We start from the raw sequence: 23,912 nt of genomic DNA, 5'->3' as shown, positions 1-23,912 counted from the left end.
CCTTCTTTAGGGTTAGAAAATTATTCTAAAATGGTTGAGGGCTATTCTTTAGGAGATACCTGTATTGATTTTGAATAATAAAAAGAAATGTAGAGACAACAGATGAGCAAATTACAAACAATGCACTTGAACAACTATGTAAAAACCAATGTAGTGCAGTGTGTGTCTGTCTATATACACACACAGGGAGTAACTATGCCACAAAGGAAAACATATACTACAGTTGTTAGCATTAGTGTTCTAACTAGTTTATGCCTCTCTGGAAATATGCGGCCAGATCCTCAGGTGGCATAAATCAGAGTAGCGCCACTGAAATCCACAGAGCTGCACTAGTTACACCAGCTGAGGATCTGGCCCATTATTTTTACTTGTCTGATGTTGTTGGAACACAATATCTTAGTTAATAGTTAATTTTCACCAGAAATAAATTACCTGCTTAAGAGAAGGCATCTTATGGAAAACAAAAGTAAAGAAAACAATTATGCATAGCTGAAGGTTAGAGCTTTCTACCTCTGAGAAAATAACAAAATTACATACACCAGAGCAAATGAGACTAATGTGAACAGAAAAATGTGAACTAATTGGGAGTGGATTTTAAGCATTTTAGATGACCAGTCAGTGATATCACCTCCATCATGGGTTTATTGGTTTTGTACTTCAGAGTCTAAGAAGCTGGATTCTACCTTACAAAAAGGGATATTTTCACATTTGTTTATTTATGCCAGGTATGTCTAAAAAGCTGTAAAAATAAGAATGTGAATGCCAAGATCCTGCTTTTATATATATTAATCACTTATTCATATTGAATTTTGAATGAGAATTTGTTATATTTACCTCAGCTATTATGTAAACACTATTAATAAGCAAAATTATCTTGTTTAAGCTTTTCAGATTAATGAACTATTGAAACAAATGAAACATGGAAGATACTTAGAGTAAGCGGTAAAGAATAATATCTGTGAACGTGAAAGTTCACTGCCCTAATTTGCATGTTTAAATGAGATCAATTAGGTTAATGATGGATGAAAATAAGAAATCCATGATTTAAATGTAAAATAATTCAAAAACTTGTGAGTTCATTAAAGGCCAAACTTTCATTTTTCAAAGGGGCTATCTAGATCAAAGGGTTAATGTACAACCCTAACCTTTACCATCTGGAGGCTTATACTCAAATATGGTTTACAAGTGTAATATAATACAATATAATTTATTTTTTCTAACATCTTTTATGCAAAAATGTCACACAATAGTTCATAGATGATTACATTGTGCATAGAAATACAAATAATGGTTGTGGCCAGAGTTTTCCATGCAGATATCATAGAATATGTCATCTGGCAGGGTCAGATAAGACAAAAAGGCAAGTTTGGAGAAGAGTGACTGAAAATATTGAAACTGGCAGGCTCAGGGAGAAATATTAATTGTTTTTAGAAGAATGAGTTAATTGACATAGGTGACAGATACACTGTTGGTCTCGGGATGAGATTTGAAAAGAGTGAGTCAATCAGGCAGTTGACAGATGTTCTATCTACATGAGCAGGGAAAGGATCAATTGTGGAATGATGTGAGGGAGGAAGAGAAATAGAAAGAAGTCTCATTTTTGAGGACTAAACCATCAATCACCTATTGTAGATTGTCAAAAGTCTGTCTGATCCTGGGCTCAGCTCACTTACTGGAATACCCAGAAGGTTAGAATAAGGGATTCCCTGAAAATCAAATATTCTCACCCACTGCAATGTATGTTCTCTAAGATGAGCAAAATGGTCCCATATGTGATAGACTGGCACAGGCCTTTCCCTCAAACCGGAACAGAACATTTAGCCCATCTGCAGTGAAACCTGTGTCCACAGGAGAATGTAAAAACAGCCATACTGGGTCAGACCACTGGTCCACCTAGCCCAGTATCATGTCTTGTGGCAGTGCCCAGTGCCAGATGCCTCAGAAGAAACGAACAGACCAGGGCAAATTATTGAGTCATCCATTCCCTGCCTTCCAGTCCCAGTTTCTGGCAGTCAGAGGTTTAGGGAAACCCAGAGAATGGGGTTGCTTCCCTGACCATCTTGATTAATAGCCATGGATGAACCTATCATCCATGAATATAATTCACTGTGTGTTGTGTGAAGAAGTACTTCCTTGTGTTTGTTTTAAATCTGCCACCTATTAATTCCATCAGGTGACTCCCTGCTTCTTATGTTTTATGTGAAGGGGTAAATAACACTTTCTTATTCACTTTCTCCAAACCAGTCATGTCTGTATAGACCTCTATCATATCTTCCCTTCCTCCCCCAGTCATCTCTTTTCTAAGCTGAAGAGTCCCAGTCTTTTCAACCTCTCTTCATAGGAAGCTGTTCCATACCCCTAATCATTTTTGTTGCCCTTCTCTGCATCTTTCCAATTCTAATGTTTCTTTTTTGAAATGCACCCCAGGGCACCCCAACATGATTAATTGTAAAGACAATTGGATCCATTATAGAGGAATGGCAGAGGGATCCATGCCTGCTCTGAAGGAGCAATTTTAAGACCTGTCTTCTGTGGTGTTATCTCTGAAAGTCATGACAAGCATGTAGCCAAGATAGGGTAGAGGTTAAGCATCCATATAATAGGTAAATGGTCATGCCAGTGGTAAGGAATCAGTATCTTGGGGTAAGTCTACATTATGAAATTAGGTCGATTTTATAGAAGTCAATTTTTAGAAATCTATTTTATACAGTCAATTGCGAATGTTCACACTAAGTGCATTAAGTCAGTGTAGTGCGTCTCCACTACCGTGGCTAGCATCGACTGATGGAGCGGTGCACCTTGGGTAGCTATCCCACAGTTCCCACAGTCTTCACCGCCCTTTGGAATTCTGGGTTAAGCTCCCAGTGCCTGGTGGGGCAAAAACATGGTTGCAGGTTGTTTTGGGTACATGTTGTCAGTTTCCCCTCCCTCCATGAAAGCAATGACAGACAATCATTTCACGCCTTTCTTCCTGGGTTACCGATGCAGATGCCATACCACGACAAGCATGGAGCCTGCTCAGCTCACCGTCATCACTGCTGTTGCATCAGAGAGACTTTGCAAGCCAGTTTCATGACAGGCCAGGCTTTGGTGTGACAGTTGTGTGTGCTTCTCCTTGATGCAAACGCATCCCCTTTGTTGATTTTAATTCCCTGTAAGCCAACCACCCTCCCTACTTCAAAATAAAGTAACTATTGTTTTGAAACCATGAATGTTTCCTTTATTAATATAAAAAAATGAGATAACGGACAAGGTAGCCTGGGCAGGGTGGGGGAGGAGGGAAGGACAAGGCTACATTGCTTATTGTAGTTTGAATGACAGCCTTCTGTTGCTTAGGCCATCCTCTGGAGTGGAGTGGCTGGGTACCCAGAGTCTCTCCCCCACCCTCCAGCGTTCTTGGGTGTCTGGTTGATGCGGCTATGGAACATGGGGAGGAGGATAGGTGGTTATACAGTGGATGCAGCAGGAGTCTGTGCTCTTGTTGGCTTTCCTGCAGCTCCAACAGATGCTTCATCGTGTCCGTTTGCTCCCCCATTAGCCTCAGCATTGCGTCCTGCCTCCGCTCTTCATGCTCACTTAATTCTTTCCTGGCCTCTGCCACTGAATTAAGCTATGCCCTATCAGTGCGGGAGGACTGCATGAGCTCGGAAAACATATCATCGCGAGCTCAGTTTTTTCGCCTTCTAATCTGCGATAACCTCAGGGACGGAGATCATAGGGGAAGCTTATAAACATTCTATGCTCTACGATTCTGGGGGGACTGAGTGGTCACCTGTGCTGCTGAGTTTACCACGCTGACCAAACAGGAAATGAAATTCAGAAGTTCCTGGGGCTTTTACTGTGTACCAGGCTAGTGCATCAGAGTTCAAAGTGCTGTCCAGAGCGGTCACAATGAGCACTCTGGGATAGCTCCCGGAGGCCAATACTGTCAATTTGTGTCCGCACTACCCCAAATTTGACCCAGCAAAGTTGATTTTAGCACTACTCCCCTCACCGGGAGGAGTACAGAAGTCGATTTTAAGAGCCCTTTAGGTCGACGGAATGGGGTTGGTTGTATGGACGCATTCATTTTTAAATTGACCTAACGCGGCTAAATTCGACCTAAACCCATAGTGTAAACCAGGCCTTAGAGAGAGAGAATGTCTACATTACAAGCTAGGGTATGCTTCTCCTGCTCATGTACACATACTCATGCCAGCTCTCATATAAATCCGAAACCACTGGATACATACGAGGCACAACTAACCTGTGCCTCTGCTGCTGCTAGCCATGCTTCTGTGGCTATGCCACTACTTATATTCATGCTAGATCAAGGGGAGCTAGAGTGTCCACACATGCAGAGGAATCACACCACTAACTCATAATGTAGAAGCAGGGCTGCCCCAAGCTAAAAAAAAAAAAAGCCACCTGAACTGCCAAGCAAAAAAACAACAACACAAAAATGAAAATGAAAAAAAAAATAAACCCGCTCACACTGTGCCACCCCAAGAATGCAAGAATGGACGGAATGCTGCCCCTTAGCATGTGCTGCCCCAGGCACGTGCTTCCTCCGCTGGTGCCTGGAGCTGCCCTGTGTAGAAGACATACTGTACTTATGAGAATCAGGCCATCTTATTTAGTCACCTGAAGAAATAGTATAATTATTGCTGATTTTTTTATTTTATTTTGTAGTGCTCAGATGTTTCCTATGGACTTCAAAGAGTCAAGTAAAACCATGGGATCTGATTTTCAAGTGCTGAGCGTTATCAGTTAATGCTAACTTCCACCAGAGTTTTGGGTGCTCGGCACTTCAGAAAATCAGGCCCAGGAATCCTGCCCCAAAGACCTAAAATCAGACATGACAGAACAGGAGTGCGCCATAAACAAACACAACCAAAAAAACGGATGGGGGAGAGAAAAAGAGGGGAAAAGATTATACTAAAATGTCCTGTGCTGACTCAGTAAAATATATGCATATCTTCATGGTTCTGTGAAATTAGGAGTTCTTTTTTTTAATTATTGTTTTGTCATATCACCTATGAAAAGTTAGTTCAAGTGAGATAAAAGAAAAATATAATTAAATTGGAGAGAGCACAGTCTGGGGCAGCAAAGATGCTAAATGGAGTGGAGAGGTTTTACATATAAAGAGAGATTGGCAAAATTGGTGTTGTATAGAGTTAAGAGGTGGCATGACTTAAGTACTTAAGCAAGATAAGGTTATGAAATTATGGCTCATGGTACATTTGAGTTCACAGAGCAGACCAGAACTAGGAACCATAGGTTTGAAGAAATTATTATTTATATAGTACCATTGTTGTGTGTAGTGCTTCACAGATGATTATAAAACAAGGCCTGCAATCATGCAAATGTTTATACATGTGAATTACTTTACTCACACAAGTAGTCCAGTTGGTACTACTCATGTACATAAAGTAACTCGTGCATAGGTGTTTGGAGACCGCCCTTGCCATGCCCACATTTAAGTCATGTAATCAAAGTTACGCTCATGTTGAAGTATTTGCAGGATTAAAGACTGGCATAGAAAAAGACAACAATGGACTGCAGCAGAGGTGAATGAGGGCAAAATAAAATTTTTACAAAATCAGATGATGAGGCTGCTTTGATTGTGTAACATGCACCACATAGTTTCTGCAGTGTTTATTTTAGTTCATGTTAGTTATTCTAAAATATTGTGTTAGAATCTGAAGAAGAGGGTAGTAAAGAGGTGGTTGGAAATAGATATTGTATGGAACTTAAATTGTAAGAGATTTTATTTTTCGGTGACAGTGGAGAATAGGCGTGGAAGAATGGACAGCTGAGATGTTAAGTGCTTTTAATATTTTTAATCAAATACTGGATGACTACTGTGCATGGAATTTAGTAAATTAAAGGCGTATCTGTCAATGTTGTGCTCTAGTGTAGGCAGTCCTGCATTTTGTATGTCAGGAGGGAAGTTTTCATTGATCATGGTTTGTTTTTCCTCTAGATTGATTGAAGGCTTGTTGTTGTTTTGCATGCATGGGATTGCTTTTATGGCATAAAAAGGTGGGGTTGGTTATTTTTGGTGCGTTTGCTTTTTTAGTTTACATTTTTTTTAAAGTTTGGAAAATGTACATTTGAGATGGCTGAATTGTCATTAAACAGTTCCTGACGAGGAGGGCTAGAGGCTGCTCATCTGGTCCCACATAGTTATGTCAAATAATTTTAAAAGCGATGTAGAAGAAAGATAGAGGAGGCATAATCATGCCACTAAGTAGTCACTTTCATTAAAACTAAATATTTCATAAAATTGCTTTAAAATTAAACTTTATAACAGTCTTCTTTCTTCTCAGATATGCTAAAATGAAATGCTATTGCCATGATACAGCTATTTGATCTAGATTGCCTCCCCCACAAAAATTAATAACATACATTTTCAGGCACAAACTATTGAATTTTCATCTTGTCTACTAAAGCAATGAGTCATTCAGTATATTCTGAAGCAGAGCATCAGACATATTGTATCTCCCAGGATAATTTGATGAAGTTTGCCAATTGTAAAATTGCTTTGCATGTACTCCGTTGCACTGAATTGACACTGTCAGAAGCAGTGCTACTTGTCATTTACAAAGGAAACCCAGTTTTAGGGAGTTCTGACTCACAGCTGTAGGATACCAGCAGCTGGTAAATTTAATTGATTAAAAAGTGATGAATACTTCCACAAAAGTGATTGGAACACTCCCCACTCATTCTTTAGATCTCAATTGGGTGATCCATTTTGCTGTTGATTTTGTACATACCAGAGTGGTTTGTCTCTGGAATTTATTTAAGAAGTCTGTTCTTCAGAATATAATTGCCTGGTCTATTTAGAAATATGGATAAGTTTGTATAGAAGTACAACGTTTCATAAAGTTTTTGTGATTGCCTCTAGCAGGAGAGACCATCAAGATCTGACGTTAATAATATATGTTTGATCTCTCAAAAAGGTCTTTTAAATTTATCCCATGCCTACTGCTATGCTAATTGATCAATAAAACAGATGAATCATTGTCTTCAAAGGTAGTTACTTATATCTTCTTCCTGCTTGGAAATTATGTTCCAGGAAAGGAACCAACAGAAGAATAGAATAGGGGTACTATAAAAATGTAGATGGCTGTGATGAAAATAAATATTACAGACTTTTTTTAAACAGACAAAATCATGTAGAAAAATAAATGAATTAGTCTCTCAGAAAAAAAACTGACAGTTATTTATTACTAGATGGCGATAAACATTTATTGCTGAACTGTTATCTTTTTATAACCTTTTTTAAAACGATGGCATCTGTGTTTTTGTTATTCACTGATACAATAAATAATAAAAAACCTGAGCATTTTATTAAAACTTTTCAATATTCAGGAGTTTCTAGATCATAAAGTAAAACCATCAAGTAAATACATATTGTTTGTAGTTTATAATTCAAATAAACCTGTTAAAAGAAAAATGGGTATGCAGTGAATTAAATTGCACTAATATAAACTCTGATACACAGAAGATAACTGATAGGCTGCACTAAAATTAAGCAGGAATATTAACAGATTAGAAAATGAGTTGAGCAGGGCTTGATGAAGGGATACATGTTATAAACCTGTGCCTAGGGCTCCAGCTCCTGGAATCATGATTATGTTGCAATTTCAGCTTAATTTTTTTAAAACTGTTTCCAGCCCTCATGGTTTCTAAGAAAAGCTTAAAAGTGTAACTGATGGAGTGGTGGCTGAGTCTGCAGACAGCCTGAGCAAGAGCCCTGAGATGAGGAGTCCCCCATTCATTTCTCGGAGGTATTAACTCAAAGATGCGCTGCTCTAGTGGCCCTCACCAATATTACCTACAATGGCGTGTGGTGACAGGAGAAACATGAAGTGGGCCCAGATAATCCATCGAAGCAGATAAGCCCCAGATTTTGGGACAGGTACTGGGGAAGGGATTCCTGCTGCAACTCAAGGAAGAGAGAAAGGAACCCAAGGCCACTGTCCCTGCCTCTAGGAGAGAGAAGGGAATGGGTACCATTCCCACTGCAAATGGAGCAATGGGCCATGGCAAAGGTAGGGATCACAGGAGAAGGTGATGTCATGCTGTGCTTAAGAGTGCTGGGTTGCCTTATTCTGACTCTAGATTGAGGTCAATGATTTCTTAAAATGGTTGTGTTGGCTCCTAATCCTGCCATTGGATCTGTGCAAGTAGATCCTTGCACCCAGGAGGCCATTGGGATTTCGTACAAGCAGAGATGTTTGCCCACATGGATCCAATTGCACATGGTTACATAGTTCATTGAGTTAAATTAATCAGAAGTATCATTAAGCATGATTAACCAGTACACAGAGAAGAAATAAGGTACACGTCAATGAGAGCAAATGAAAACAACATTCCAAATATACATTAAGAGACATGGCCTTGGGGGGAAAAAAAGAAAAGAAAAAAAATATTGAGAGGGAAGTAAAAAATATAACAGGAAGATTTCATAAAATACAGCCCAGTCCTGAAGTGATGGGCACCCTCATCTCTCAATGAACTCAATGGTCGATTTGTTCTCCCCACTTTGTACTTGTGTAATTCCCATTAGTTTATATGCACACACCGAGTCTGATAGACACTATAGCCCTGATTTTGTCCAACTGAAAACCTTACTGCATACAGATATGAAAAGAAGTTCCTTGCCCTGAACATCTTGAAACCTAAATAGATAACATGCAAATTCATAATGGGGGTTAAGTATAAGCAAAAGAAAAGCAATTGACTTTTTACACAAGTCTTGTTAGTTCCATCATTCTATTCTATTGGGAGAAGTAGGATTTATAGTCTTTTTGAAATAAGTACATTTTAAAGAAAGACTTGAGCAGAGGAGAGCTGAAGCATGGTGGATCGGATTAGATTATATTCTATGGTCAGGGGCGGTTCCAGGCAGCAGCACTCCAAGCGCGTGCTTGGGGCAGAAAGCCGCTGGAGGCGCTCTGCCAGTCGCCGCGAGGGCGGAAGGCAGGTTGCCTTCGGCGGCATGCCTGCAGAGGGTCTGCTGGTCCCGCAGCTTTGGCAGACCTCCCACAGGCTGCCACTGAATTTGCAGGACCGGGGACCTCCCGCAGGCAAGCCGCCGAAGGCAGCCTGCCTGCTGTGCTTGGGGCAGCAAAATACCTAGAGCCGCTTCTGTCTATGGTAAATGATAAAGTGCAAACACAAATCCCTTATCTGTTCTTCAGGAGTAGATACTCATCACCAGTTTGGAAAGAGGTTATAAAATGTAGGTAAACTGATAAAATGCATAATATCTGAATGCCAGTATTCTAGTTGCCTTTAGCAATTTTAAAAGTTGTTTCTAGCTGTTAAACACTGAAAATCTGACTATTTTTGGTAAGTGAAGGGGGCATGTCATATTCCAAATATTTCAGCTATTAGAAAGGCTTATAAAAACATTTCAGTAAAATCAAGCTTTATTACTTAAGGCCTGAGAAGGGAGACAGAAGAAGTACATCTAAATATCTTCAGAACTTTCAGAATTGCATATAAAATATTAAGAACATCAATTCCGTGAATGCATCTGATCTAATTCTGCAATTCAGCTCATTTCTGAGAGCTAGCCAAGGTTTTTCTAATGAAAATTCTTACCATGTTACCACGGCACACGTAACTGATCTGTTAGCTTTATTCTAACTTTCAAACCACATTTATAAAGCCTTATAGGGAATGGAATCCCACTTGGACATTTTTTGGGGTATTGGGTTAAATTTAATTTATCTCTAGGTTATTCTTTAGCAAGGAAATCAGCAGTGTCATAGGTTTGATTCTCAGCTTCTTGCACAGTATTCATGTGTGAGTTTTGGGGAAGTTACTGAAGCTGTCTTTATCAAGCTCCCTTACTCTGGAAGCCCAGGGAAAACCAATGTTTAAGCAACCCAGGGACCTGCTCTTCTCCAGAGAGTGATCTGCCTGCCTTGCAGTGAGACCCTATCCATGAGTACTGAGGCTATTAAAGTTAGTTAGTTAGGGAAGGATGTTGAGAGAAAAAGATGAAGAGGTGTATCATTGTAACCATGTCAGGCCTACATATTTATACTTCATGGTTACCTTCACTTGGTCATTTGAAAAGAGCTCCGACACAGTGTATACACACCAGCCACCTGTGGTTGCAATTGTAGTGAATTCCCTTTACCATTGCAGTCTGTTTATGAGGCTGTGATAACCTTAGAGGGGAAATGTTTATTTGAGGGTGGGAGTATCTGATATTATAGAGAGTTAGTTTATGTATTGGTATATATGTTATCTTGCGTCTGGTGTCATTTCTTTTATCTCTATTCCTATCTGTACTACTTCTTTTAATTCAGCCATATCCTTTCCCTTCCTAAAGTGTTAGTTTCTTCTAAAAACTGGTCAGTCCTTGCCTCATTTTAATGGTTCATGTTCTAGGACTCAGAGGGGTTGTGCATTCATTTATTCAGTTAACTAGTAGGTGCAGAGATTGTACACAAAGAATGCAGTTTAGCACCAGCATCCAACAAGCAAAGGACTGGGACCTGCCATCGGTGCAAGGAGCACAATGAACTCAGTTCTCATTGATCCTCACATGAGCCACAAAAAGACTTAAGGATGAGGAATGAGTAAGACTTTATCCTGCTTGGAGACCAGCGGGGTGTCAGGAGTAGGCTAAGTCCCTGGACTAGTAGTCAGGAGATGTGAGTTTAGTTCCTAATTCTGCCAATAAGTTGCTGTGTGAATTTACGCAAATCACTACAGCTCTCTCTGCTCTTCTTCTTCTGACCCTATGTCTGTTGTGTATTTAGCCTTTATGCCACAATGATTTACACACATGCTTAGCTTAACTTGGAGATTGTGAGTAGTTCCTCTGACTTCAATAGGACTACTTACTGTGCACAAAGTTAAGCATGAACGCTGGTTTTTTGCAGGATCAGATCCTTAGACTGCAAGCTCTTCAGGCTGGAGACGTTCTCTTATTAGGTATTTGTACAGTGCCAAGCACAATGGGCCAGTATAATATAAAAATAAATAATAAGTGCTCCCTTTACAAGGCCAAAAAGAAAAGCAGATAATTGGTGTACCTGCGTCCACAAAAGACTGGTGAGTGGCTCTTTGAGAAATAAAAGTTGTCAGAAGTTTATTGCCAAGAGAGCAACAAACATGCTAAGGTGCTCAGCTTCTTCATATATCAGAGAGCATTCCTTACTGATAGTAACTGAAATTATTTTTTCATTTGTGTTCACTGATTTTACATGTGGATGATCCAATATAATGTTGTTTACTATTCTAATATAGGTAGAATTATAAAAAAAAATTAGCCTGATTAGAATTATATAAATCTCCACATGGTTTGAAATGGCTTCTCTCCTTTTGTGCAATGGGATGCATCCAACTCCTAGAATGACTGATGAAATGGGATTTATTTAATGAAAGTTTTCCCTTTTTTGTGCTCAACTGGAAAGGGGAAGGTGAAAAATAAGATCAAATTTATCATCTGAAACTGCTGTAAAGCTACTGTTTACTGCAAATTACAGGTATACTTGAAATACTAATTTTTTGAATGACATTTTTACCCCATAAAAGGGCCCCTACAGGGTTAACATGTATCACTGGTGTGGCATGGGGGAGCTCATACCTCCACTTTTTCCGTTATAAGTATTCCGCTGATAGAAGACTTTGGTCTCTCGTGCTGTTAGTGTAGGATATTCTGTCACCGCTAAATTTACTGGACCAGTTTCTCAGCTGATGTGAATTGGCATAGCAAAGGAGGATCAGCTGTGCATTTGACTCTGTTAAAATATTTTAGACTCTTGTTTGTATATGGCTATAGAAAGGAAGAGGGTTTTTTTTTTTTTTATGTACTCACCTACCTTACAAGTGGTGAAGGGAAAATAAATGTGTATTATTTTTTTTAAATACTTGCGACTGAGTGAAGTTCCAGTAGTTGTGATTAACTTATATGAGTATTCCAGATCAAAGTCCACCTTTACTCTTATCAAGTGCTTACAATGAGCTGCTCCAACAGGAGGTGATATTGTATAGCTAGTAGCATTTTATTTCCTGGAAAAAGCATTAATTAGTTGTTTTTTTTAAATATAACATTCTTGGGCTACTCTTAACAAGGTTGTTCCTGTACATAGTTTCTCAGTTTAAATATTAATGAAAATGTAAAATAAGTGAACAGCTGGTCCTAAAACATCTCCTTTTATAATAGCTTATTTTAATTCTGAAGCAAAATTCAGGACAGCATAGAAATGAAGGAAAGGAGTAACACTCAGAATAAAACACACAGAATAGATGAGCATCTCTAGAGGTTTACTTGAGGGACTGTCTGTAATAAATTAAAATCATGAACTCTTCTCTAAGCTTCATTAAACATCAGTACTTCCTAATTAACTGGTATGTTTGTTGTCTTAAAGGAACACAGGACATTATACAAATCCAATATACATTATATAAATTGGCTTGAAGATAAAAACATAACAAAGTGTATTTTCTACAGTATCTTGCATTACTTGACAGGAAGAGGAATTTAAGGCTTTGGCCATTATTTACTATTGCAGCTTCATTTAATGAATCACCACTGGTTTATTGTATTGCCATGACAGACCTAGTAGACGCTGCATTCAGTAAGCCTTCCACAAATATCAAGAGGAAAAACATTTTAGAGATATTAAGAAACAAGATGAATCCTGATTTTCAATCTTGTCTGTTATAAGGTGAAGAGCTGAATTTAAAAAGATGTGTGCCTTCTGAAGTGTTGAGAAATCCCTTTTTTGTGTGTGTGCTGAATTTCCTATCTCCTTGCTAGTTTCTCTTACTTACTAATAGGCATCCTGTATTTAGATTGACAGTACTGAATAGGCTCATATTTCAATGGCAAAGAAAATTGGATTGAAAATCAACCTTTGTTTTGAAATAGATGAAAAGGGAAGGTGCAGCCAACACAAGGATGTCTCATCTGTCATGCTAGTACAATGACAAAGAAATTCAAATGAAGTACTTCACAATGTCTCTCAGCTTCTTTCACAGATTTTTACCCCGCACCAAAAGGGACGATTAGACTGACTGTTTCCACATTAATCTGTGAGATTTAGGATTGTGACTGAGATCAGTTAGTACTGCAGTTCTACATGGACATTAACTGTTTTACAAAATGAAGCTTTCTGCATTTCTGCTTTGTGCTTTTTTTGGAAATTAAGCATCAGGCTGGCATTTACAGGAGGAACATTATCATTCCAACCTGTTTTATGAGGCTATCTTAACAGTGCGTGGTCTCCAAAATCCTCAGCTACTTTTCAAAATGAAGGATGCTTTGGGTTTATGTGATGATTATATGTCATGAATTTCCTTGCAGGCTTATGAACAAGTACTGACTGTCCCCAAGTAAACAGGTTAAAGGGGATTTTGGTTATTAAGACTTATGTTTTCCCGATTCTTTTAAGTGCCCGTGAAATGCTGTTGCTTCACCAAGTCCCAGTGCCAATTTCCACACATAGTAGTATGAATTCAGCTAGTGACACTGCATACACTACTGAATGTAGCTGGAGGATTCATCCAGCCTCTTGGGGTTAAGTCCTGTTTTTTTTATCTTCTCAATATTTAATTTAATTTACATGTACTTATTCTATATCCAGTAGAATACAAAATAACATTGAAAATATTACAGGGCACTATTGGAAGGGAAAAGTGGTTTAACTTACCTCTAGCACAAGTCTATATTAGTCAGATATGTTCAGATGTGGGAGCAGCATTAGGAGCTGGAGTAGGAACTGGTAACTGCAGCAGGATGTTGGAAACAGCACTTCACTGAGCTGTACAAGAACATAACAATGTAAATTTAATTTTATGAAAACCCCTTTATCCTCTTTATTTGGATCATTTACAAACATTCATTAAAAGCTTTTTTTTTTAAATTGCTTTTAATAATTTAAAAGGATTTCAGCAAGTGATCCCAGCCTTGATGTTCCTGTTCTGTTCTCTACCTCTAGTGTTCATACCTGCTTCAGTGCCATCCTTATACCTGGAATGACCTCTCAATCCCACTGTATTTGTTTCCTCCCTCCCTCCCTTAAATTCAGTTCTGTGTTTCACAATTTGTTGCCATCAGAATGACTGTGATATATCTCTTTTGACATTGTCATCGCACTGCCAGCTCAAATAGGAATTGCAAATCGGCTCGGACAGGGCAAACTCTGGTTTGAAACTAAAAAGATTTCATGATTAGCAAATATACCCTGCATCAAATGCATCAAAAAATCACCTGAAAAGCAAGTGAAAGATAACAGGAGTTATATTTGCCTTTTAAGTTTGAAAATTTTCCTCAGTGTGACATTTATCGCCTAGAGAAAAATATATCCTTCAAAGAAATTTCCTGTATGTTTGTGTGTATTACCTTTAAATTACATGATAAACTTTTAATTACATGAAAATATGTTTACAAGTCAGCTGATAAAAGGTTTTAAAATAAAAGGCCTACTTTCAAAGGTCTGAAGATACATTTTTATGCTGCATACCTCATTGCAAAAATAGCAGGAGAGGTTATTACAGCATGCAGGAATAATATTTTAAAGTTTTTAGGACAGATTATAGTTTTTTATATAGTAATTGTAGCAGATGTTTCAATCAAAATGATTTGCTAACTGTACTAAAAATGAGATTCTGTTTAAGGGCCTGCATTATTGCATTTCAGAAATAATATTCTGCATAAATATCTGTAACAAGGTATTTTATCTAAGAGCCCATTGTAGGTTTCTTATTATGGGTTCGAGGCTATTGCAACAATAAAAGTGTTATTCAAATGTACATTAATGCATTCACTCCTCTAATAGCAGCATTCATATCCATCTATAAATAGACAAAGAAACAATTATATTGAGTACTTGTTATTCATCCTCAACATTTTCTTTTTGTATTTCACTTTTAATTTCAAGACCTTGGAGCACTGATACAGTGGAATTGGGTTTAATACAGCAAAATTGATTTAGTCTGGGAATATCTCTGGTTTCTAGGTTTATTAAAATTTACTTTTCCAGTTGCAGAGGTCATTTTAGTGCCATTTTCAGAATAGTGAAAACAGCTCAAGGCTTCAAATAAATGCAACTTCAACCAAAAACTGGACTTGGCACCATGTTTTATGAACATAACAGAACATGCACTTACATAATAAAGCATTTTAGTGTCCTTCAACACATTGATTTTATTTTCTTTTTTTCTAGATACACCTTCAGTTAAAATCATATCTTCCAGTTCATGGCCAGAAGAAGGACAATCTATAGTTTTGACTTGTGAATCCAAAGGAAAACCACTGTAAGTATTCACCAAGCAATATGTTTCTTGTTATTTTCTTTACTGTGCTTCGATTGCAGACTGACTGCAAAAATTTGCTGTTTTGTCTTTTCCTGAATGTAAAGTGATCTCTGGTACAGAAAACTCCTTGAAGCCTGTCTTCATTAAGTGCCTGTGAAAGATTGGTCTTTTGCGTTGTCATCTATGTTAGTTTCAGGGAAGGATTCCAGCAGTGAGATTTTTTCAGTGAAAGGTGTGCAGGATTAATCAGACACTGTTTAGATCGTCAAACTGATAATAGTTGAGATAAAACATCACATGAAACATTTTCAAATCAACATGCCTGTGAGAAAATGTACTGAACTTTCTGGCTACTTTGGTTGTTATTTACATGAAAATTAGAAATTTAATGATATATGCAAATTAGCTATCCAGTTCTATCCCAATTTTTTTAAAAAGTATGCATTAAGAAAATGAATTGTAGACATCTCAATTGTACTTGAAAATTGGTAACTATATCCCTTTCAACATTATTTTTAATAGCCAACTCTGTCAGTATTGAAATTGCACAGAATCTGCTATTTAAAAAAAAAAATCCTAAAATGCTTTCTTTGCAATTACAATAAATCTCTAAGGCTTAACCCCTGGTTTAGAAAAGTAAATTCCCAGTTGAAATGTGTTTTGAGTTTAGGCATGAATGAGTAGAACTGAAATTAGATGCCTGAATATACATGTAGGTATTCAAAATATATCTTTCATGTAACATGAAAATAATATGCTTTGGAATATTCACTATAGGTATTTCTGGAATCACACTTTGATAATACTTTAATTCTCAAGGTGAATTCTTCCTTGGTATAACTCAATTAACTTTGTGGGTTTATTTAAAATAGGAACTTGGCCTTTGGTGTCTGGGGTCACTTAAGAGAGATTTTTTAAAAAAAAAAATTTTGGGGGTTTATCTCCTTTATACAAGATATATGTTCAAGTGATCTTTCAGTGATCTTACCTGTCCTTAAATTATAGAAGAAAAAAATATTTTGCCCTTCAGTCTTTAGCAGCTTTGGTGTGCCGCAGATAACTATATATCAGAAATCTTTATTGAGAAAAGGAGTCACTTGTTTCACATGCCAGAAGGATAAGGCTCTTTTATTGAAGGAAGCAAATAATCTCCTCACTTTATCAGGAGATTTTCTTCCAGACTATGACTTTGCAATTTCAGTGCCATTATGGATGGCATTTTATGATGGCATAAAGAATGACATATTTTATCTTGATGCATAAACTATTATACATTTCAAATTCCTTGTATGTTATCAAGGACCTTTAGCAGACTTCAGGTAAATCCAATTTTAGAAAAAAATATTGTTATAAATAACTTGTTTTTATTTAAATATGCAGGGCTACATGTTCAAAATCTTTGAAACCAAATGGAGTGTTTGCATGAGTGGACTTTGTACTTATGGTGCATTTTCAAGGAAGGCATGAGTGGGACCCCAGTGGATTCAAATGTAAATTTTTTTATGTGGTGGTAGGGATGAATTAAGAGGGTAGCGAAGGAAAAGTCCACATCATGGAATTATCAAAGGAGGGAGCCTGTATGCAAGTGGGCTTTGGGTTACAAATGATTTGTGCTATTAATTGCATCTCTAATTGTCCAGGCCACAGAAACTACCAACACCTGCTTCTGCTATATTGCCTCATTAGATCAGCCATTTTATATGCAGCAGCCAGTGATAAACAGGTAGCCACTTGGGAAAAACCACCGGTAACTACTTGGCATGATAATAGCAGCATCATTGTGGCTACCTTTATATGTCCATCTGTGTCACAGGGTTTGTAGGTAATGAATTAGTAAAGGTAAGGGGAGGAAGAGAATGAAGTCAATGAGCCCTGTGCACAGTACAGAGCCCAACCATACCCCCCAATGGGATTTACAGGCCATATCTTAGCTTCCTCAATATGCCACAACTTTATGTAGCGGTTAAAATACTCCACTCTACATCTTCTGTGGTATCTATTGTACAGTTAGTCAGGCAAATCTATTGAGACTAGAGCCAGGGGTAGAGACTAGAGCCAGAGACTAGAGCCCTGGGTAGCACAGGGATGCTAGCGTGCAGTTGGAGATCATTGTGGGGGAAGGGGTCAAGGAGCAATGTAGATGTGACATGCATAACCTTGAGAACTGATGCAAACTAGCACCATCCCAAAGAGGCAGGGAGAATAAGGGCAGAAATGGAGTCATGGCCCTGTCAGTTTGCCCCATCTCATTGACAAGCAATTCTGAGTCAAACGGAGATGGGTCACGCTGCACCTTTCCAAACTTGGTAGAGCTGCCACTTGAGCATATTCTTCCACAGAAGAATTCTGCCAAAGTCAGCCAGAATTCCTCCAGGCGCTGATTCCAGCATTGTGACCTGTCTTCACATCCTGCAATGTGAGCCATGGCTTAAACCCACGAGAGGAAGTTTTAAGCTTTGGGTTTAGACGTGTTTTGTACCAGTAGGTTCTGGGCAGGGTGAGTGGAGCATTTTGGTACTGTGAGAGAAGCATGTGTCTTTGTTCATTTTATTGCTAATGTGCGACAAGGTCCTGGGGCTCAAATTTAAAAGAAAAGATTGGAAAATGCTGTTCTAAATGCTATACATATGGATAATATGAAGTTTTCAAATTTCTCTCTCCACTGGTAAAAAGGTTACATCAAAGTAAAGAAGAAGTGTCCTAGCCGTGTACCTCAGAGGCTGTTCTACAAAGAGATCATGTTGTGCATTTCGTTATCTAGGAAAATGCACCTCATTTTCTGCTAAAATGGACAACTTTGAAAAGACAAATGACACTATGCTTCTCTATGTAATGTGTAGTTCAAAATATAGGGGGAGCAAGATGCCTCAATTTTAATTTGCTTTTCATTTGCACTAAGGTATGGGAATGACAGAGTCTCATTATATGCTGTATATGGGAGCAAAATAGATGTTTCCACTAACATCTTAAGCACTTTGGTATTACTCCAGTGGGAAAAATTCTGCCCTCCTGGAGGAGAAATTCATGCAGGATAGGTCCACCTATTAGCCAGGATGGACAGGAAGAGTGTCCCTATCCTCTGTTTGCCAGAAGCTGGGAATGAGCGACAGGGGATGGATCATTGTGATTACCTGTTCTGTTCATTGCTTCAGGCGCACTTGGCACTGGCCACTGTCAGAAGACAGAATATTGGGCTAGATGGACCTTTGGTCTGACCCAGTAGGGCCATTCTTGTGTTCTCATAAAAATGACCATATCAGAAATATCTCGTTATTTTAAAGAATAGAACAATATAACTTCCAAGATATAGCAGATTTTCCCCTCCAAGCATATACATATTTTCAACATTTTTATGGGGTTGTATATAATTTGTGGCTGTTTGTATTTCCCAGAATAGGAACTTTTAATGTTTCTAACAGTATTAAATATATTTTTCTTCAGTTTTCTTTGCCTCTAGACCAGGGGTTGCCAACCTATGGCACGCATGCCAAAGACAGCCGTCGAGCCGATTTTTAAGGGCACGATGCTGCCTGCCGGAGCCCTGGTTGCTGGCCCTGCTCAGCCCACTGCCGAACCCAGGCTGGCAGTGGGCTGAGCGGGGCTGGCAGTGGGGACCCCAGCAGGCAGCAGCGTGCAATTAAAAATCCTGCCTGGCCTGGCCCACTCTTCTCCACCCCTCCTCCTGGCATTTGCACATGCGTTCCTGACCTCCGTCACTTCTGGCAGGAGGTTGTGTTTCCGGGTTAGTGTGTCCATACCACTACCTGGTGTCCGTGGAGTCTGAGCGGCCCCACTGGCAGGGGCAGGAAGAGGGACCTGGCCCCACAGGATTTGCAGCGTCTGCGAGGCCTGTAAGTGGGGAAGGGTCCTGGTCCCAGCTGTGCCGTACACCTGCCTACCCTGAGCATGGCTGGCCCCACTCCCTGGACTCAGGAAGGCTGCCCTGGGGTTGGAGTCCCGGTGCCGGGATGAGCTCGGCTCTGTACTGGGGCAGGCCGCATCCCACAACCCAAACCTGAGCCCGGGGACTGCGGCTTGCTGCCTGCTGGACCCTGGCTTTCCCCACCCCAGGTCACTAGACCCCACTCCCCTCCGGCATTGAGGGCAGAACCCGGGATTTGGAGCCCTAGTCTCCATCTGCCCCCCACCTCCTTGAACAACTAGAGACCAGCTGGAAACCTAGGAATCCAGAGTCCTCGCTCCCAGCACTCCTCCCCCGAGCGTCAGACACCAGCCCCTTCCCAGAGCCCAAGAGTCCCAACTCCCACCCCACTCCTCGCCCTACCCCCCACACACACCCAAAGCCCCTGCTCTGACCCCTGCACCCCCTCACATACACCCAGCCCTCTGCCCTGACCACCCCCTCACACATACCCAGCCCCCTGCCCTGACTCCTGCACCCTCCTCACAGTCACCCAGCCCCACACATCCCATGCCCTGATTCTTGCACCCCCCACATCCCCACCCCCACCCTGAGCACCAAATGGGAGCTCCTGCACCCCCCCCCCACATTCCCACCTGCACCCCTCACACCAAATGGAAGCTGCCCAGGTAAGCACTCCACACCCAAACCTTCTGCCACAACCCTGAGTCCCCTCCTTCATTCTAGCTCCTGGCCAGACCCTACACCCCAACCCTCAGTCTGCTCCTATACTCCCAGCCCTTTGCTCAGTGCACTCCCACCTTCAGCTCAATGCAGAGAGAGGAAGAGAATGGGCTCGAACCAGGGAGAAGGTAGGTACCCACTCTATGTGGGCAGGGCCGAGACCTCAGACCGGCAGTGGGCTGAGTGGCAGCAGGTGGAGCTGCTCAGCCCACTGTGAGTCTGGGGTCCTGGCCGCCAGCCCTGCTCAGCCCGCTGCAGGCCCTGGGTTCTGGCTGCCAGCTCCTTGCCAGCCGGGGTCTCAGCCGGCGGTCCCACTCAGCCTGCTGCCGGCCTAGGTGAACAGAACCCAGGCCAGCAGCGGACTGAGTGGGCCGGCGGTGTAAGATCAGCATTTTAATTTAATTTTAAATGAAGTTTCTTAAACATTTTGAAAACCTTATTTACTTTACATACAACAATAGTTTAGTTATATAATATAGACAGAGACCTTCTAAAAAACATTAAAATGTATTACTGGCATGCGAAACCTTAAATTAGAGTGAATAAATGAAGATTCAGCACAGCACTTCTGAAAGGTTGCCGACCCCTGCTCTAGACCCAGACTTGTGTGCAGGAAAATGGAGAGAGGTGCTATAATTAAAAATGTGCAATATCAAGTTTGTCCCACAAAATGCAGCTCTTTCAACTGCATGATAATCAGATGATATTACAAACTCATTCACCTATGACAATCAATCCCTGGAAAATAATAATGTGCTCTTCATTCAACAAGTAGTAGAGCTCTTTGTATTCATTCTGATGGGGGTGGGGAAATATACCTGATATATACAGCCAGGGCCGGCTTTAGGGCGATTCCCCCAATTCCCGGGAATCAGGCCCCGCAGCATCCAGAAGAGGGGCCCTATGCCCTCTGCCAAAGTGCCACCGGAAACAGCGGCAACCGATTGAGCTGCTGCTAATTGCCACCGCTATCGTCGGCGGCAGCTCAATCGCTGCTGCTGTCTTCGGCGGCATTTCAGCAGCAGCTCTTTCAAATTGGGCCCTGCACATCCTAGAGTCGGCCCTATGTACAGCCCTGTGCTGCTTTGTCCTCATCCTCTGACATTGCTGTGTGGGGTTTTCTCTCCCCACCATCATCAGTAGATACAAAAGTTATGGTCAGCAGTAGCTTTTGTTTGACAGGAGTCAGAGTAGAATTAGAGTTTGTTTGTTATACAGGTCATTTTCAGTAGCAGCATCTCGTTTGACTGATGGTGATGTGGCAGATAGGGTTTCTTTTTTAAGCAAACTCTGGGGTGATATCTTGTCTCAGGTTGCAGTTAGGTTACAGTGTCTGTCTTGTCATTGTGGATCCTACTGTTGATTTGCTTTGAGTGTGTGGACTTCATGGCTATTTTTGAAAAATATTGCTGTATTTTGCAGTTCTGGACTAAAGCATTTTGCTAGGTTTTTTGCCTGTTGAACAGCTGTGTAACTTGGACCAAGACCAAATTAGTGCACTTGATACAACTATTATAGAACATGCTCCTCTATTTCTAGAGAGACCATTGTACTTTTCCATCCATACTGAAACCTATCACTTTCCTTTTCCGTCCTTAGAGTTCCATTTATCTTCTCCCTGACCCTGGGTGGATTCCCAGACAGGCTATAGCAATTTTCCACTTTTTGGACTACACCTGCCAAATATATCTAAAGAATCATAATCTTTAAATAATTTGTTTCAAACGTCTCTCTTGCAGGTTAGTGTAATTTTATCTAAATCTGTGTTAGACAATTGTTCAGAGAAGGCAATCTGACTACCCTACACAGAAATATTGCACTCAAACAGTTTTCCAGCAGAACTCTTCTATAATGTCCAAACACAGATTTCCTATTACATCCAGCCTATATATCAACAGTAGGGCCCAACAGTATTCCCATATATTAAACAAATTTTCATAGGTTGATATTTGTTAAGGTTAAGGAAAAAAAGTAAAAGAATTTAAAAACCAGAATACTGATGAGTTCTATTGTCTGTATTGTCAGAGGATTGAAGAAGCAACGTTTTGCTTGTAACCCCAAGTTATACCTTCTAGTCACCATTTTGTCTTTCAGAACAATAGGTTCTGATGGCTAAAGACTGATATCAAGCTGAATTCAAATTTGCACCCGACTGTATATCAAGCGTTTGAAAATAAAGTGCATTATAATGCAAAAAGATAAATATTTAGTATTCTTTCACCAAGGAGTGCATGAAATGTGTTTTCTAATTGGGTGAGGGCAAAGTGTCAGCATAGATTTGAAATAAATCTCAAATTTTAATACATTAATAATTGTTTAGTAATGGTTATCATTTAGGACTATATCTTGCCCAGTGGTGTGCAAAGGACAAAGAGGGTGTTGAAAGTCTTAACACTATGGAAGCAGCAGGGAAGACTCTTTCCGCAGAGCGTAAAAGAGCACTAATATAGTAATGATATTGCTCCCATTGACTTCCGGGGAGCCATAATTACACCCAGGTCCCCAAAAGACTGTTTCAGGACATATTTAACCACCCTCTGCCAGCCAGCATGTGGGTGGTGGTGATCAGCAGGATTACCTGGCAGCAGGCAAACACTGTGTTCAGGCCAAGAGGAACAGTGAAGTGTGCTCCCTGACCTGTTGTGAGGACTCCTGCAATGGCTGGCAGATGTCTGTAGCAGAGGACACACTAGGCACTGTCTCTGCGCTAGCCGGGATAGAGTTTAGCTCTTAACCTTTATGGAGATGCAAATTGAAAGGAAATTGGGGAATGTTTTTTTTCTGACAAGAATAGATAAATCTCTATACTCCTTATTAAGCTGATGTGGATGGAAGTTTAAAAATCTATGTGAGCAATAATGATTTTGATATACAATTCAAGAGTGAAAATCCATAGAGTCTTTGTTTCAGAAGACGACTTATATACACCCCCTTATGTAACACTATAGCATCATTTATCAAGCCATCTGAAATGGTGGGGAGAGAGCAGAATCAGTGAGGCACACTATTGTTGTAAATGCCCTGTAATACAGAATACAGCTGTGACAGATATGGCAATTTCCTGCAAGATCCTTGAAAGACCTTATTGTATTAACTTTATGTACTGTTGTGGACTGGGGTTGAACGTAACCTGTCTAGGTGGGGAGATGAGACAGATGTGAGATCTGGGGGTTCAAAAGTATACATCGGAAATGTGACATATACATTTTGGACTTTGGGGGCAATAAGTGTTTAGTGGAGTTCCTAGGGGGAGGTTAATGCACATTCCCAAAGTGGATTATGCAAAAATCCAGTCTTTTGAAGCTATGTCCTGAGCAATGGGTCATCGTCTGCTGATTACCTGTTACAGAGGCCAAAATCAAAGGTCTGAGTTGTATGAAGAAATGGCTCTTCTGCCCAGTCTCTCTTCTGGTTCTAAAATGAATACCAATTTGTAACCATGGGGAAAACCTCGTTGTGGGTTTTGAAGAACTAAAATGCACCAGAACCCTATGTTCAGGCTGGCTTTAGGAACCGCGGGGCCCAATTCGAATACCCGGCGGCGGTCTGGGTCTTAGGCGGCACTTTGGCAGCAGGGGGTCCTTCACTTGCTCCGGGTCTTCGGCAGCACTGAAGGACACCCCCCGCCCCCCGCCTCTGAAATGCCACTGAAGACCCGGAGCGAGTGTAGGACCCCCTGCCGCTGAAGTGCCACCGAAGACCCGGACTGCTGCCAGGTATGTAAAAAAAATAAAAAAGGTGCCAGGGGAACGGGGCCCTCTTAGGCACGAGACCCGATTCCGGGGAATCAGCCTAAAGCCAGCCCTGCTAAGTTGGAGTTGGGGGTGAACTCTGGTAAGCTTTTTAGCATGTGTTTAAGTTCCTTTATTGGTTTAATGTTTTTCTTTTTTTCCTGTAATGCCTTTATCTTAAAAATAAATGTGCTCACTTAGGAGGAATTATGTGGTAGCTTATAATTGCAGGCTATACACTGATCATACCTCTTGGAGAGAAAGCAAAGAGCAGGTGGTGGCATTTTAGGCAGTCTGGCTTG

General features: G+C 40.4%; 1 protein-coding gene across 4 annotated transcripts in view; it reads left to right on the top strand.

Annotated features, from left to right (window-relative positions):
- CADM2 (cell adhesion molecule 2) overlaps window positions 1-23,912 on the top strand; it is a 1,084,078-nt gene that overhangs the window by 929,389 nt on the left and 130,777 nt on the right. For all 4 annotated transcript variants that reach the window (XM_050959378.1, XM_050959357.1, XM_050959368.1 and 1 more), the window contains one exon: window positions 15,183-15,273. In XM_050959378.1, the coding sequence (XP_050815335.1) occupies window positions 15,183-15,273 (91 nt within the window). The remainder of the gene's footprint in view (window positions 1-15,182; window positions 15,274-23,912) is intronic.

This window comes from Gopherus flavomarginatus, chromosome 1 (genome assembly GCF_025201925.1).
Source record: "Gopherus flavomarginatus isolate rGopFla2 chromosome 1, rGopFla2.mat.asm, whole genome shotgun sequence".
Taxonomy (NCBI): Eukaryota; Metazoa; Chordata; order Testudines; family Testudinidae; genus Gopherus; species Gopherus flavomarginatus.
This window is presented reverse-complemented; position numbering and strand designations above follow the sequence as displayed.